At 49.2% G+C, this 17315-nt stretch overlaps 1 protein-coding gene across 3 annotated transcripts in view; it reads left to right on the forward strand.

The window, feature by feature from the left end:
* Window positions 1–17315, forward strand: part of Alg7 (Alg7 dolichyl-phosphate N-acetylglucosaminephosphotransferase) — a 34274-nt gene that overhangs the window by 141 nt on the left and 16818 nt on the right. The window contains exons 1-3 of one of the 3 annotated variants that reach the window (XM_045725966.1): window positions 4–67; window positions 3902–4049; window positions 5369–5572. In XM_045725966.1, coding sequence (XP_045581922.1) covers window positions 13–67; window positions 3902–4049; window positions 5369–5572 — 407 coding nt within the window. In that variant the 5' untranslated portion in view covers window positions 4–12. Of the gene's footprint in view, window positions 1–3; window positions 68–90; window positions 226–3901; window positions 4050–5368; window positions 5573–17315 lie in introns of those variants that run through there. The other 2 variants (XM_045725968.2, XM_045725965.2) reach the window with 2 other exon arrangements.

Genomic DNA, 17315 nt, shown 5'->3' on the forward strand with positions numbered 1-17315 from the left:
TGAGTGCCACACATGTCCTGCCTTAACTACCGTGTTACCTGGCCCGTCACCGTGCCAGCACCAACAGGCAGGTGGCTCTGGTGTAGTGAGAGCTCAGCACGGACGCTCTTGTGGACGTTGTGCCAGTCTAACGTAGCAAGGGTTGGCACTGTTGAGGGTCACGTGAAGAGTGCCAGTGTGTGGTGGTGGTGGCAGCCTGGAGACACCTGCCACAGGTGTTGTCAGGTTGGTGGAGCCTGGCCGCAGGTCACCAGGGCTGGGCGGATCACTTCACTCACCACCATAATTCTGGAAGAGGACAGAATTATATTTAACATTTTGCTCCCATTTTGACACTTAATCCCCATATCTGCTTAGGTATTGTCATCATTGAGGCCCCAGGTGCCATCGGCTCTGGGCCCGGGCACCATCGGCTCTGGGCCCAGGCACCGTCGGCTCTGGGTCCGGGCACTGTTGGCTCTGAGCCCAGGCACCGTCGGCTCTGGGCCCGGGCACTGTCGGCTCTGGGCCCGGGCACTGTTGGCTCTGAGCCCAGGCACCGTCGGCTCTGGGCCCGGGCACTGTCGGCTCTGGGCCCGGGCACTGTTGGCTCTGAGCCCAGGCACCGTCGGCTCTGGGTCCGGGCACTGTTGGCTCTGAGCCCAGGCACCGTCGGCTCTGGGCCCGGGCACTGTCGGCTCTGGGCCCGGGCACTGTTGGCTCTGAGCCCAGGCACCATCGGCTCTGGGCCCGGGCATCGTCGGCTCTGGCAAGGACACCTTGTTAATTTGTAAAGTTGATTGCATTAATTTTTGCATTTTTGGGTAAAGTTATTATGACCCATTGCTCCTTGTTTTAATATACTGTACAGTACAGTATATAAAAAAAATGTTTTATGGTAGGATCTCCTGGATTACTCCGAAAACAATACAAGCACTCCCAAGTACAGTCGGGTTTGTTCTCAACACACAATCGAGACTTCCGGGTTTGAATCCCTGGCCGGACAGAAATGGTTGGACACATTTCCTTTCACCTATTGGCTATGTTCACCTAGCAGTAAGCAGGTAGATAGGAATTAGTCAGTAGGGTTGCACCTAGGCAGGGTCAGAAATTCAACCTTGGGGGGGGGGGGCCTCGATGTAAGCCTTTCATGTATGACTACACTCTGGCTTCCTGTCTCCCAACACAATGAATTATATTTACATTATTAATTATATTACTGTATTTATCTACAAGAAGGTACAGTGTGCAGTATCATTTTGTGATTAAGAACAAAAGTGGAGGGAACCAAAAAATGGAGTTTGGAATAATGTACAGTATAGTGGTTTGGTATATTTGAGATTCCACTGCAAATAATTATGTAAGTGATCAGAGTGGTAAAGCAGAAGTGGGCTGAACGTGACGTATTGGGTGTAAATGGTGTCCTTGGAATAAATGTCGGTGGCTTTAGATTAGATTAGATTATTTAGCTGCCCGAAACACTGCATTTTACAGCCTTTGCAAAAATGTAACATAAATGTTTTATATATTCACAACCCAATGTACCTTTTTATATGTAAATAAATAAATTTTTAAGATAAAATTTCACAAGTTAAACTATGTGGTTCTGGAGAAAAAAAGGTTAAAGTAAATAGGTGATACTAGAGAAGTATAGCAAATATAACTGAGGTTATCAGAGACAGGAAGCCTGTACTTTGGCTTGTCAAGGTCACCCTATTCATACTACTGACCTTCCCCAAGGTGCAACCCATAATGGTTACCTAACTCCTGAGGTACCTACAGTAGTTATTGCTGCCTGAATAAAGGTATCAAGTGAAATGTGCCCAACCGTTTCTCTACTGCCCTAGAATTGAACCCGGGTCCCACTATTGCGAGTCAAAGTGTTGACCACTGATTATGTGAGAGCTGATAAGAGAAGATCAGATAGCAAAAGGGTTATTATATCTAACAAGCATCCAAAAATAAATGGAAGTTGAATGAAAGAGAATGGGCAATTTAAACACATCTTGATCTTGAGGTGATTTCGGGGCTTAGCGTCTCTGTGGCCCGGTCCTTGACCAGGCCTCCTTTTTGTTACACCCCCCCCCCCCCCCAGGAAGCAGCCCGTAGCAGCTGTCTAACTCCCAGGTACCTAATTAACTGCTAAGTAACAGGGGAATCAGGGTGAAAGAAACTATGCCCATTTGTTTTCGCCTCCGCTGGGGATTGAACCCGGAACCTCGGGACTATGAATCCGAAAATAGACACATTTCAGTCCATCCTGGACCATTATCAAGTCATGTAATGGGGGGGGGGGTGGTAGAGACAAACAATTTATATACATGAACTGATAATAGTCCAGGACAGACTGAAACATTATCAATTCTTCATTTTCAGATTTATGGATTGGTTGTCTTAATTTTCAGCCATTAAAAAATGAGCATGCCAACACTTCCTTTCCCCACCACACAGACACACACACGCGCGCACGCGCGGAAAGTAATAGAGAAGATGATGACAGCAACTGCAGAATTTATTTTTATACAACTAACGCAACCATTGGAGGGATAGATGACTAGAGAACAAACTGTGTACTATTAACACTATCGGTCACTTTGGACCGGACTCGCGTCCATTATTTTTCTCCCGAGTCCTAACTTTGGACCGAACTTGCGTCCACTACAAAAAATATTTGTATAAAATTAATTTTTTATTCAATCGACCTCGGGATAGTATCAAAATAAGCGCCTTTAGAATACGCACAATTTAATACCAAAATGAAAGATGTAACATGAAACTTGATGTCCAAACACTTACATGATTATAAATAGGCTTTTGGTCAAAATTTTAAAATATTTGTTAAAATTCTATTTATTATGCTATTATGTTGGGACTAGTTTTAAAATGCTCGCCTTTACGTTGCGAACAATTTGATACCAAAATGAAAGATGTAACACAAAAATTTGTCAGAACACTAGAAAGATATAAATAATTTTGTGATGATGAGCGTCCAGAATTAAAATATTTGTTAAAATTCCAGTTACTGCTCTATTATTATGAGACTAGTTTTAAAATACGCGCCTTTTTATTGCGAACAATTTGACACCAAAGTTAAAGACGTAATACGAAAATTGCTGTTATCAAACTGAACGAGTATACACATTAGGTTGTAGTGTACAAATTGGTGCTCGTTCACGGGTAACTTTAGGCTTTTCTGCAGGGAGGCACTCCAAACTTTTGTACATTATATTCATACACATCTGTAGGGAATTTAATTGCGAACACCAAAAACGAAAAAAATACCAAAACGAGCAACGTAGCACAAGAATTAAGGTGAGAAAAATGGAACAAGTATGCACATTTTACTGATTTTGTGCGCTCACGGGTAATTTTTGCCGATTTTAGGCTTTGCTGTTTGGAGTCACGCCAGGCTTTTGGACATTATATTTATACACACCTGTAGGAAATTTAATTGCGAACACAATGATACTAAAACGAGCGGCGTAGCACGAGAATTAAGGTGAGAGCTGAAATGAGTATACACATTTAGGTGTCACCGCGCACTTACCCACATGCTCGGTACATGACCCACAAGTTGACCGCGCGCCTGCCTGGTGACTGATAGTGTTAACTGTAACTCTCACAACAACAGGAGGTGGAATTCAACTCTGGCTAGGTTATGTATTGCCAACCCAATTAGCTCATGGGCACTTCATGGAACAAAAACTTTGCCTTACTGTCAGAACTGCGATGTCCTAATGACTGCCATGCATGTACTCGTAGAATGTCCTAATTTTCATACAGTTTTGGCCTTCTGAATAATACGCATGCCTTTTTCACTGTTCTGTGCTACATAAGGTGTTAAATAATCTTCCAGGCTTGGTACCCTCTTTTGATAGTTACTTTTTGTATTTTTCCTGAAAATACAACTTTATTATTTCAGAAATGTTATTGGCACTATGCATAAACATAGTGGTGTCGGTAGTGGGCGCCGGTGCTGTGGTTCGAACTATCCCTGCAGTCTCCGAAATGTTCATTAATGCAGGGCTATTTGGACGGGACCTCTGCAAACGAGACCGCACTACAAAAGTGTAAGATTGTATTTAGAATGGTTGTATTGAAATTATATACTTAATATATTAATGCTGTAATTTAATATATTGTTTTGCTCTATAATTTCTGATAAAATGCAAGAGGTACTGTATTACCATGTCTCTTTTTACATTAAAAAATAATTGTTATCTCTTATTGATGAAGATTAAGCCACCCAAGAGGTGGCATGAGCATGAATAGCCCATACTGTAACCTTTACATAAGATGATAGCATGTAGCAAATCGGAATCTTGTATAGTACATTGGAACCTCTGTTTTCAAATGCCCCTCTTTTCAAATTTTTCATTTCTCGAGCTCAATTTCTTTGAAAAATTTGACTCGGTACTCAAGGTTTGCCTCAGTGCTCGAGTTTGTTGATACACATATGGGCCAACCGAGCACATGGTGCGCTGCAGTTTACCAGTATCTCCCGCCTAGTGATAACCGCACTTTAATTCTTTGTGAAGAATTTCATTGTTTTTGTGCTTTTTTTTATTTCTGAACATAAAAGTCCTTTTTATATATCATGCCAATTGTTCTTATTGGCCTGAGCAGCAAACCTATCTAACATGTATCAAGACTCTGTACTTTTACATTTAAGAAAATTACATTTGACCATATAAAATTTTGATTCAAAAGAATGTGTGTACAAACAACATAAGAGTAATGAACACTTGTGGGGACAGAAGTTAACACAAACTAACGAAGCCACTACAGTATTACGGTGTTTTGGGCAAGATGGCCAACATGTCTCGACTGCACACATCTTGTTCTGTTGATTCAAGTTGATGCTCGGAGAGCATCAACTTGAAGCATATACTTTATAGTTTAATTATTTGATATTATGTACAATTATTACAACCCAGTCTCCTGTTTTGGTAGTACTGTACTTATAGTAACAATGAGGACTATAGTATATATTCTGACTAAAAACAAAATTAGAATGTAGAAATTGGCACTATTGAATTGGACAAACCGGAGAACTATTTATTACTTGTGTTGCTTTGACAAACTAAGCTAACCGAACCTTCCTAGGCCTAATAAACGATATACGAGGCCTAATATACTATATGTGTGCGCTATACTAATCCTATAAATATTTGTTTGTGTTTTAGCTTCCTATTTTTAAATTCCTTGCTTGTCAGTATACTACTACAGTATCTGAAAACTAAGTACATACGAATTCGTGACTATTGATGATCGTCACAATAAGTACTACAGTATCTAAACAGGAGGATGGGTTGAATTATTAATAAACTGTTGAATCCTGTGTTCATTTTTTAAAATATTCCTTGCATTATTTTTTTTTCTGTAACAGGCCAGAATCAATGGGAATGGTGAGTGGGTCGGTGTTTCTCATCATCATGTTTTTGTTCCTGGGTGTTCCTTTTGGCCAACACTTCATACACCCAAGCAGCCCTTTTCCGCATGCTGCATTTTCTGAGTATCTCACGTCTCTCCTCTCCATATGCTGTATGCTCTTCTTGGGATTTGCAGATGATGTTCTGACTTTAAAGTGGAGGTAAGTGACACATAGTCAAAAACTTATTCTAGACAGTAAAATAACTGACATTTCAATTTTACAGTATATTCAGTGATTCGATGTCAAGAGCTTCAAAATTGATTAACCATTTTCCGAACTGATATTTGCTATATTAGTTTGGAGCTTCAGTCACATGGAGTTGTGCCTACAGGGAACCATGAGCCAGAACATGGCTCCCTCAGAGGAGCAGGGGGAGCAATGTCCTATGAAAACTCCACTCTTTGAGAGTGCAACGTATATTCATGTCTGCCATCCACCGTGGTTAGGCACCCAGAAAGGTAGGCATCTCAAAACAAACCCCAACTGGTAGAAAATTGTAACGCAAGATTGAACAGAGCCCAAGAACTGCCCTCAAGAAAAACAATGCAACAAGCAAAAGATCATTAAAACAACGAGCCACTCATTCTCTCCCCCCGTGTAAGGAAGGGGAGAAAGGGGCCCACCCGAGCCAGCTGCTTGCCCACCACTTTGTCAACTGAAGCCGACTGGGGCTGATGTTATTTCTGGCCTCGATCTCCTGTCAGGATTTTTCCCTTGCGGTTTTGCCTGCTGTGTAGATGGTGCGGTGGCCAGGAGAAAGCTGTACTTCGGGCTGCATGCCCTTAGGGCTCTCTTCCCTAGGTGCCCTGTAAATACTTCCCTTAGGTATCAGGGTTATCTTCTCTGGGGCTTCCTGGTTCTCACTCCCATAGGGGTTGCTGTCGCTAGGCATTGACCTTGCCCTTAGGGTCAGCGGAGGTCTTGGTGCTTTCATTTGGCCCTGCGTAGGGAGTGTTTGTTGCTGGTTGGGGCGCACGGTTCTGCACAGCTCACATAACTAGTGGTGGCTGTGTATGTGTCTCTGGCCTCCTGTTGTTGTGGTGCTCTTTCAGGGTTTTGCTTGAAGGTCTTTGAGCTTGGTCCTCCCACCGAGGCTTCTGGGTCTTCCCAACAGATCCCCTGGCATCTGGGGCTATGGGGGAAGTCGGCTTGGGGCTCTTGGGTCCCATTCGATCCTGCCTGGGCCTTGGTGCCCTCGGGGTGGGGTTTGCTGTTGCAGGGTTCGTATCCCCCTTCCCTGTATGAGTGGGTATGTTGTACCCACACGCCGCTGGATTGGCAGGAGGTTACTACTGTGTTACAGGTTTACTTGGGGGGGGGGGCATTTTTGAGCACCTCAATGCATGCCTTTACACCCCTGTGCATCCTCATGAAGTTGGCTTGCTCCAGTTGCATGCCCAGGTCCCCTCCCATTCGTCTGTCTTAGTTGCGGAGGATCTTCGCACACTTGGGCACCTGACCTCGGTCTTGCGCTTCTTTTCCCTTCTCGAGTTGTCCTCGTACTGGCTTGTGAAGGTGTTGGCGAGTGCCAGGCCGTCTTCTGAGGCATTGGCCTTGGCTGCTAAGGCGTCATCGGCATTGCTGAAACTTTGCGCTGATCCTCCGGGAGTTGGTGTGTGTGCTTTTTGCTTCTTGCCTTGCATGTCGGCATTCCGTCCTCGCTCTCTTTTGATTCAGGTTGGGCCCCTGGCTCTTAAGTTTCATCTCCTTTCTATCCGTTGTTGTTTTCGGACGAGATCGTTTCTCAGTTTTTGCAGGCTGCTTCTACCAGTTGCTGTCCTCTTTCAAATTTGTTGGTGATCCGGGGCGGGGCATTCTCACACTTCCCGGAAGAGTCGTGCTAGGGCTCGGGCTTTGGCAAGTTGAAGTGGGCCTCTTGGTGCCAGCTTATGAGCCGGTGCCTCCTCTGGAGCCATCTTTGTTTGGTCGGCACAGTCGTTGCTCTGAACGTATGTCGGCTTCTCAAAAGGGGCGCTGGTCCTTTCACAGGTTGCATTATTGATGGGGTGCTGAGGGGTAGGCTGGCTCTGTTTGCCCACCCTTGGTCCCACGATTCGTGGGCGTTTCGGGTCATGTCTTCTGGCCTGTGGTGGTGGTGGGCGGTGATTCCTCCTCTTCAGAGGTTCGAGGCTGGTGGGGCAGGCTTCTTCCTCTTCACTCCATTCGCTTCTTTCATCTTGGAGTGGGTGCACTTAGGCGTGGTTGAAACGACTTCATCCCTCAAGTGTGTTTCTCATTTGTTTCCAGTTCTGAAACAGAACTGTGCAGATCTTTGGTTCAGTCTGGACTTGACCAATCTGAACCTCTGGATTTCTTGCCCATCCTTTCATATGACCACTTTGTCCTGGGTTCGGCTTCTCTGGGAGCCGGGTTCTTGGATGGTGTCTGGACCTCCGGGATGCATATTGGCACATCCCTATTCACCTGGAGTTCAGGGACTGGTTAGATTTTGTGGTGGGGTGGCAGGCTTTCCGCTTTCGTTTCCTTACTTTCAGGCTGAATCTGGCACCTTGCGTTTTCACTCGTTTTATCCAGATTGTAGTGGCCCGCTTGCGTCTGGTAGGTGTTCAGGTTTTGGCCTACTTCGACGACTGGTTGGTGTTGCCAGACAAGCAGCCAGTCTGCTTGACTGCTCCCTAGAGGTTTGGTTCATTCCTAGCTCGCTGGGTTCAGGTTCCTGGTGAACTGGAGGAAGTCCCATTTGGTGCCATCCCAGGTTCGGACTTGGCTGGGCTTGTTTGGGATTCTTGGACGGCGTCCATGTCTCCCTCCTGCGGCTTTGCTCTGGCTGCAATCCCTCCTTCAGCTGTACTTGAGGTGAAGTCCTGGGTCACTCGGCAGTTGCTCGAGCAGCTGTGCGAGCGTTTGAACTTTGCTATGCTGGTTTACTTGCTGGGTCGAGTTTGACTTTGGAGGCTGTTCTGTTCCTTCGGGGCTGTCCCTTCTGCAGCTCTCGCAATCGCTGGGTTCAGCTGCTTTGAGCCTTGCATCAGTTGCTGTGTCTCTGGCTGCTGCTTCAGATTTTTGGGGGTTCAGTGCCTCAGCTGGGGCTTTTCGACCATTGCCCACCAAGCCGGCCAGGGGCGTTGGGCTCCGTTGTTCCATCGGGCTCACAGTACGGTGTGGGAATTTGAGGAGGTGTGGCTTTCGCTGCGGTGGATTCGGCTAGCTCGAGGTTCTAAGATCCGGCTCCATTCATACTGCTACCCAGTGGTTCACTGCCTGAACTGCAGGGGGGGGGGAGGGTGTCTTTGGGGCTGATCACTTCGTGACCAGCTGAGTTCTGCTGAGTTCTTGGGGTTTAGCTCTCCGTGCAGTTCACATCAGGAGCGTGTCCTACGTTCTGGTGGATGGCCTGTTTTGGTTCATTCCTCTGTCCATGGAATAGAGGGTCGACGCCGACTCCTTCAGTTGTCTTTGCTGGAAGTTCGGACCCCCAGAGGTGGACCACTTTGCATCGTCGTGGCGTCTTCCAGTTTGTCGCACCCTTTCCCGACTGTGAAGTCATCACGGTCAACACTTTTCGGCAAGAGTGGTCAATGTGTGAGTCCTTGTACCTCTTTTCCCTGGTCCAGCTGTTGCTTCGGGTTCTGGCTCGGCTGGAGTCCTATCGGGGGAGGGTTCTCCTTCTGGCCCCATGGTAGCCGGCCCAGCCATGGTTTTTGTCACTGCTAGCCCGTGTCCAACCCTGGGGCGTTTTCCGCGGCTCCGCCTCTTTCAGCAAATCGGGCCGGTGAAATACCTTGATGGTTCGATCTACTCTTCCGCTCTTTGTGTCGAGTATTTTTGACGCGTGTGTATGAAGTAGAGCCTGACAGCTGAGTGGATAACGCTTCGGATTCGTAGTCCTGAGGTTCCCAGTCATGGCTGACATGAATATACCATGTACTCTCAAAGAGTGTTGTTTTCATAGGCCCTGACTCCCTCAGAGGTGCAGGGAGCAATGTTCTGGCTCATGGTTCCCGGTAGGCAGAACTTAATGAGACTGGAGCCCCAGACTAATATTGCATATATCAGTCCTATAGCTCCAGGAAGCCTCTGGGACTAACCAAAAAAATGGTGTTTCATTAATGTACATTGAATGCTGGTTATTTTTTCACTAAACTTTATTACCATTTAAACTACTGTTACTAAAATTTAGATAAGTCCTAAATGGGTCAGACATGAAGTGTGATTACAAAGTAATTCCCAAGTGAGGTGGAAGGTATGGTTCTTGGGGGTTATTTTGCACATCTCAAATACTTGTGCTGTCTGTGGGGGAGCCCTCTCAGCTCCCTGGAGCTATTGAACTGATATAAGCTAATATTGGTATGGGGCTTCAGTCATATGGAGTTGTCATGCCAACCGGGGACCACTAGCCAGAACATGGTCCCCTCAGAGAGGTGCAGGGACCAATGGCCTATGAAGTAAGTAAGTAATTATCAAAAGAAGGCACCAAACCGGGAAGGCTATGTAGCACCATCAAATACGCAAAATAATCAGAGGGCGCTAAATATCACCAAGGATGCCAATACGAGAACAAAAACGCATAAGGCGAACGATATCAAAAGTATCCGAGTCACCAAGAATTCTATCGAGGGACAGGTGACCGCGAGGGGCGGTCGGAAAGCAAGACACACGCTCGTCCTGGAAGTCAGGACATTCAAGAAGGACATGCACGACCGTAAGAGGGACAATGCAACTAGGACAATAAGGAGCAGGGCGGCGCTCCATCAAGTGTTAAGCGAGTTAAGCGGGTTAAGCGAGTATGGCCAATACGCAACCTCGCTAGAGCTGTTTCCCACCGCCGGTTACGGTGGAAGGAGGACGGCCACGAGGAAACACAACATTTAAGAGTACGTAGCTTGTTACCAGTAACAGACAACCAAGAAGCCTGCCAACGGGTAAGGACTGAGGAATGGATAACCGGGTAAAAGTCGGAATACGGAATGCCTTTACGAGAGATGGGACAAGAGCGGACAGCTTCCTTAGCGGCAGCATCCGCACGCTCATTTAAAGACACGCCAATATGGCTGGGAACCCAACAAAACTCAACCGACTTAAATTTACTGTGAACGAGAAACAGCCAATGCTGGATCTCGACAACTACCGGATGAACTGGATTAAAGCACCCGAGAGCCATGAGGGCACTACGAGAGTCAACAACAACCACAAAGGAAGACTGACAACGAGAAAGCAGGAGACGAAGAGCATAGAGAATAGCATAAAGTTCCGCTGTAAAGATGCTAGTCTCCGGAGGCAAGCGACACATATAAGTGCGATCAGGAAAAACAACAGAGTAGCCAACACCGTCCGCTGACTTAGACCCATCGGTGAAGACAGAAACGGAGCGGGAGTGAGAAGAAAAGTGCTCGAGGAAAAGGCGTTTTAGAACTGTAGGAGGGGTAAAAGCTTTAGTGATACGAGTCAAGGATGCACAAAACCGCGGAAGAGGGACCCTCCACGGGGGCAAAGAAGGAACAACACGAGGAGAAACATCAGAAATACGAACGGAAAGAGAATCCTGCAGGCGAGATAACCGGACAGAAAGAGGGAGGTGGTGAAGAGGAACAGGAACCGCAGGAGGGGTAAAAGTTAAAGCACGACAGAGACGAGAGGAAGGATGTTGCAAGGACCGCGCAAGATAGCGAAGACAGTAGCGATCACGGCGGTCCTGGAGAGACAGGAAGCCAGTGTCAACATACAAGCTAAGGACGGGAGTCGAACGAAAGGCACCAGAACTGAGGCGCAACCCAGTATGGTGCAAAGCATCAAGACGGCGAAGAGTAGAAGGAGAAGCAGACGAGTAAGCAGGGCAACCATAATCGAGCTTAGACAGGACGAGAGAGGAATGTAAAGCAAGGAGAGTGCGCCTATCTGCCCCCCAAGAAGTATGGGACAAGACCCGAAGGAGGGTAAGGGACTTAGAGCACTCAACACGGAGGTAAGAGATATGGGGAGACCAAGACAAACGAGTGTCAAGGAATAACCCCAAAAGCTTCGCGGAATCTTTGTATTCAAGGGGATGACCATAAAGTGACAAAGAGGGACGAAGAACAACCCGTTTCCGCGTAAAAGTCATGGCACAAGTCTTAGAAGTAGAGAACTTGAAGCCATGACCTGTGGCCCAAGACGACACGGCATCAATCGCAAGTTGAAGCCGGCGTTGAAGGAGAGGCGAATCATCACCCTGACAACAAAGGGTAAGATCATCGACATAGAGAGCGGAGAAGACACCAGAAGGAAGAGAGGAAAGAAGACCATTGAGGGCAACCAGAAAAAGAGTAGTGCTCAGAACACTACCCTGGGGCACACCTTCGTATTGCTGAAAAGGGGGAGAGAGAGCGGTACCAAGGCGCACCCGAAAGGAACGACGAGAGAGGAAGCTGCGGAGAAAGAGAGGGAGATGACCACGAAGGCCAAAAGAATGAAGTTGAGATAGGATATGATAACGCCAAGTGGTGTCGTAAGCCTTTTCTAGGTCAAAAAGGACGGCAACAACGGAGGTCTTCGCAGCAAAAGCAGTACGTATATAGACCTCCAAGTTCACCAGGACATCTGTCGTGCTGCGGCACTTGCGGAAACCAAATGAGAAGGGGAGAGGAGGTGATGGTGTTCCAGGAACCACATCAGACGAACGTTAACCATACGTTCAAAGAGTTTGCAGACACAACTTGTGAGAGCAATAGGGCGAAAGTCCTTAGGGGAAGTACCCAGAGACCCTGGTTTGCGAACAGGGAGGACAACGGCATCGAGCCAGTCCTCAGGGACTGACGACGACTCCCAGATCCGATTATACAGACTCAGTAAATACTGAGACGTGCTCGGAGGGAGATGGCGAAGCATCTCATAATGAATACCATCGGAGCCCGCCGCCGTAGAACCGCAGAGGGCCAGGGCAGAACGAAGTTCAGAGAGAGAGAAGGGATCATTATAGGGAAGCTGAAGATGAGTGCAGAAATCTAAAGGACGAGACTCAAGGACAGGTTTACGAAGAAGGAAAGATTGGGGAAGATGAAGACCAGAGCTAACAGAAGAAAAGTGGGAACCCAGTTCGGAAGCGACCTGCAACGGGTCCGCCACAAGAGTATCATGGAGGTGAAGGACCGGTGAAACATCGGGAACGAACTTGCCCGCTATCTTGCGGATACGCTTCCAGATCTGGGCCAGAGGGGTTTCGGACGTAATTGTCGAGACATAAGATGCCCAACATTCACGTTTAGCCGTACGGATGGCCCTACGGGCCACCGCACTCGCTTTCCGAAAGAAAAGAAAAGAATCGGTCGTCTGCCTACGGCGGTGCTTCTTCCAGGCTGCACGCTTACAGCGGACAGCCCGAGCACAGTCCGCATTCCACCAGGGAACGCACTTCCGTGGACCCCGAGAGGAAGAGCGAGGAATAGAGCGGAGGGCAGCGTCGAAGACAGTGTCATGAAAAAGGAGGAGAGCGCGAGAGAGGGGCAGAAGGGAGAGGTCAGAGAGAGTAGCACTGAGGGAAAACAGGGTCCAGTCCGCCTTAGCAAACTGCCACCTAGGGAAAGAGAGGGAAGGGCGAAAAGAGAAAAAGGAAACAAGGATGGGGAAATGATCACTTCCATGGAGGTCATCAAGAACCTGCCATGTGAAATCTAAGTAAAGAGAAGAAGAGCAGAGAGAAAGATCAAGACAAGAAAGGGTGCGAGTTCGAGAGTCCAAATGAGTGGGCTCACCAGAATTCAGAAGAGACAGGGAAGAAGAGAGGAGAAACGGCTCAAGGAGGCGACCCCGGGTATTCGTCAGAACGTCACCCCAAAGAGAATGACGACAATTGAAGTCACCCAGCAGGAGCACAGGCTCCGGCAAGGAGTCTAGGAGGTGTTTCAAATCAGGAAGAGAGAGCGGGACACTCGGGGGGAGATAAATGGAACAAACTGTGTACCATTTCCCCACAAAGATACGAGCAGCAGAACAATGGAGAGGCGAAGGAAAAAGTAAAGGAACAAAGGGAACATCAGCCCGAATCAAGAGAGCAGAAGAATTAGAAGCCCCAGCAATGGCTGGGGGGGGGGAGAGAAAGGAATAGCCACGAAAACGACCAGGACGAGCACCAAGCATCGGCTCCTGGAGACAGACACAAAGGGGCGAAAACCGCGAAACCAGAAGTTGGAGTTCGAGGAAATTGGCGTAATAACCTCGAACGTTCCATTGAAGAATGGACAACGACGAGAAGAGAAAGGACAAAAACAGAGAACAAGGAAGAAACAAAGGCGAAAGACCAACAGAGCACGTTAAAGAATATCAGGGTCGGGATCAGGGTCAGCAAAGTCAGGGTTAGGGGGCATGGGTAAACTGAGCAAAGACGGAGGGAAGGAAACGGGAGAACAGATCAGAGGTGGGCGGGCAGGGTCCGGAGGAGGAGGAGGAGGAGGAGGAGGAGGAGACAACGGAGAGGAGCAGTCAAGGACAGCAGCAGGAAGAGGGGGAGTAGAAAGAGAGGAGCGCACCCCAGCAAGAGCAGCAACCGAAAGGGAAGCAGGGGCCAAAGAAACCTCCATAGCAGGAACAGGGGGCGCAAGCACTGAAACGGGAGTGGAAGGAGCAACAGAGCCAGAAGGAGGAGCTGAGGAAGAAAGCGAAGCCTTCTTACCCGCCGGGGAAGAGGAAGGAGAGGAGCCAGGCTTACGCTTCTGACTTAAAGAGACCGGTGTCCCAGCAACTACGTACCGGGCAACGGACTCCAGTGTCTCAACAGGAGAAGCCGAACGAGAGCACACACGACGGCCGTTAGGAGAGCGATGGACATCCGCCCGCACCGACAGGCGGCGGGGAGAGCCGATAGATGGAGGAAGAGGATGGGAAGGAGGATCGGAGGGGGACGAGGAAGGAGACACAGAAGACACGACAGACCGGGTAGAAGGAAGGGGAACCCCAGACAGAGGACCAGGAGGAGGATCCTTCGGGAGAGAACCCAAAGGGACAGAGGAGGGGGCAGTGGGCGCATCAGGGTCCAAGGCCTGGAAACGGTTGCGAGTCTGAGGAAGGCGGGAAGGACGAGGAGAGGAAGAGCGCAACACGCGAGCATAAGAGATATTAGCATAAGGCGGGAGCCGGCGAACCTGGCGCCTCGCCTCAGGAAAAGATAAACGCTCCCGGTGCTTCAAGTTGAGGACGGCTGCCTCAAGCTTGTAATGGACACACGCACGGGAGAAGGTAGGATGGGCCTCACCGCAGTTGAGGCAACGAGCCTGGGGAGAAGCGCACTCCGACTTAGAGTGACCTTCGCCACCACACAAAGGACAGAGAGAGACAGTCCCGGAGCAGCGGAGGGCACCATGCCCAAACCTCCAGCACTTGTTGCAGAGCCGAGGAGAAGGAATGTACTCCTGGACAGAGCACCTGGCACCAGCAAGAATGACAGAGGGTGGAAGGGTCCTACCATCAAAGGTAATCTTCACAACCCGGAGGGGTTGACGGCGACTACCACGAGGGGGACGAGTAAACGTGTCCACCTGGAGAATAGAATGGCCCTGGGCAGCGAGGATATGTCGAATATCGTCGTGGCAGTCGCGTAGGTCCCGAACACCGGTCGCAACATGGGGCGGGAGCAAAATAGTGCCAACACTGGCATTCAACTGGACGTTCTTCGAGACCCGAACGGGGGTCTCGCCAAGGCAGGATAAGGCAGCCAAGCGGGAAGCAGCATCCTGAGAAGGAGCAGCAACGACACGCGTACCGAGACGAGTGGGGTTAAAAGTAATGGAGGCATCCACGGAATCAATGAGATGTCGATGAAGGGAGAAGTCGTCAGGAGGCGCAGAATCAAGAGGGAGGAGATCAAAATATTTGGCCCACGAAGCAGGACCAAACAAGGCTTGATAGGTAGCAGAACTGGAAGGAATCGAGCGAGGGCGGCCGTGACGAGAACGGCGGTGAGAACCCCCAGAGAGAGAGGGGTTAAAAGGCGCAGTAGTAACAACTAGAGAAGGAGCCGCGCCAGGGGACAAGGTAGTCACCACTGGGGGCTTGGGGCTCGACCCAACCACAGAGGAGGGAGGGAAGCCAGGGGAAGGAGTCAGAGAGGCCAAAGGAGGAGCAAGGTCGGGGCCCAATGCAGCGGAGGCTACAGAGCCCGGTCTTCCAATACGGACCGACTCGGGGGCTTGGTCGCCCACCCCACGAGCCTGAAAAGGTAAGCCAGAAGCAGCCGAAACAGGGGTTATCATCTTGACGAAATTACGAATTCACTCACGAATGTGCCCCCACACCCACCATGGAGCCACAATTAGAGGCAGGACACCCAACAAGAAGCTATCGCCGATCTTGTCGGGGCCTCCTAGGGGTGCGTCGTGAGTATACGCCCCACAAACGCCACCTTAAGAAACCGACAGTCCGTCGAGATCGGGTTCAGTGACGAAGTGGGGATTGACAATAAAAGGTTCCCCTCGCTCTCGACGTCGGGTACTGCAGTTCTACGGGTGCAAGAGTATGCCTCCTCAAGCACCCGGGCGTCAAAGTAGAAGAAGTCCAAGGGAAGAACCAGAACGAGCAAAAGGTCGGCAGGAAACGGCAAGCAGATAGGAGAAGAGGGGGGAGAAAAACGAAACAGAAGGAAAAGGAAAAGATGCCCAGCAGAATTGGAGAGGACGGCAGCAGGAGCACAAGGCTAGAAAAGGACAGAGGACTGTCCCAAGGAGCATCACACTCCGGCAGCCGCCCACTAAGCCCCCAGACGGCGACAACGAGCTGAGCGGGGAGGGGGAATGGCCTATGAAACTCTCATGTATGAAAGTAATCAAGTCTGCCATTGACCTGGGTTGAGCACCCAGGAAGTTAGGTGCTCCAAGACATACCCTTCCTGGTAGAAAAAATACAACCCGAGACCAAACAGGCTAGACCCCCCCCCCTCCCCAAGGAAAACATGCTAACAAGCAACACGTCATCACACCTTGGTTCCTGCCCACCGAGCCTGCAGCCGGACTTTCAGTTTGTTGGCTGAAGCTAAATGGGGTGCACATCTGCTCTGGTCTCGGTTGCCTGATTGGCTTCACCCTGCTGGTGTTTCTGCTGTGCGTTCACAGTGGCCAGGAGTTCATACCAAGGGCTACATGCGCTTTGGGATCCTTTCCCTAAGCGCCCTGTGAATACACCCCTTGGGGCTCGGAGTTCTCTTATATGGGTTCTTCGGGTTCCCATTCCTGTAGAGGTAGCAGCTGCTTGGCTTTCTGCCTCGCCCTTGGGGTCACCTAAGGTCTCGGTACTTTCATTTGGCCCTGGGTAGGTGGGTGGTTGTTGCTGGTTGGGGCGCATTGGGCTGACCAGCTTACATAATCACAGCGCCCGTGAATCTTTCTGGTCCCCTGGGTTGTGGTGCTTCCTCGGGGTTCTCTCTTACCTATAGGTTTCTTTATTGCCCATTGGGAGGCTATTAGGTGATACCTAGGTTCAGTAGGGCAGTCCTCCTTTGAGCTGCTGAGATTGCTCACCTCACAGAGGCCAGTTTGCCTGTCATATATATAGGGTTACATCTTGCTGTGGCAGCACCAGTGTCTGGGCTTGCTGTAGGAATACATTCACCTGCGGCCCCTGGTAACCCCCATCAGGGCTTAGTTGACCAATGGATGTGTCCTCAGAGTCCCATCTCGCCTTGTGTGAATTTGTGGGTTGTTAGTTTTCCCTGTTTCAGTGTGATGATCACCTGTTTTGGCTCCGTCGTGCTGCTTGTTGGGTCGATGACACCTTCGACCTGGAGTCTTGTGAGCTTGTTCTCTGTTCGTACTCCAATTTACCCATTCAGTTATAGTTGAGTTTAGGGGTCCAGCAGCTCACTCATTGCAAGCTAGGTTTAGGTTGCCGCAACACGCTCGGTTAGTTGCCTGCTCGAATGCCTCGGAGCTGCCCTGTTTTGGTTTTAGGGATCCGGACTTTGGGGCATTGGTCGGTTCGA

The sequence above is a fragment of the Procambarus clarkii genome, chromosome 44, assembly GCF_040958095.1.
Source record: "Procambarus clarkii isolate CNS0578487 chromosome 44, FALCON_Pclarkii_2.0, whole genome shotgun sequence".
NCBI classification, from domain to species: Eukaryota; Metazoa; Arthropoda; class Malacostraca; order Decapoda; family Cambaridae; genus Procambarus; species Procambarus clarkii.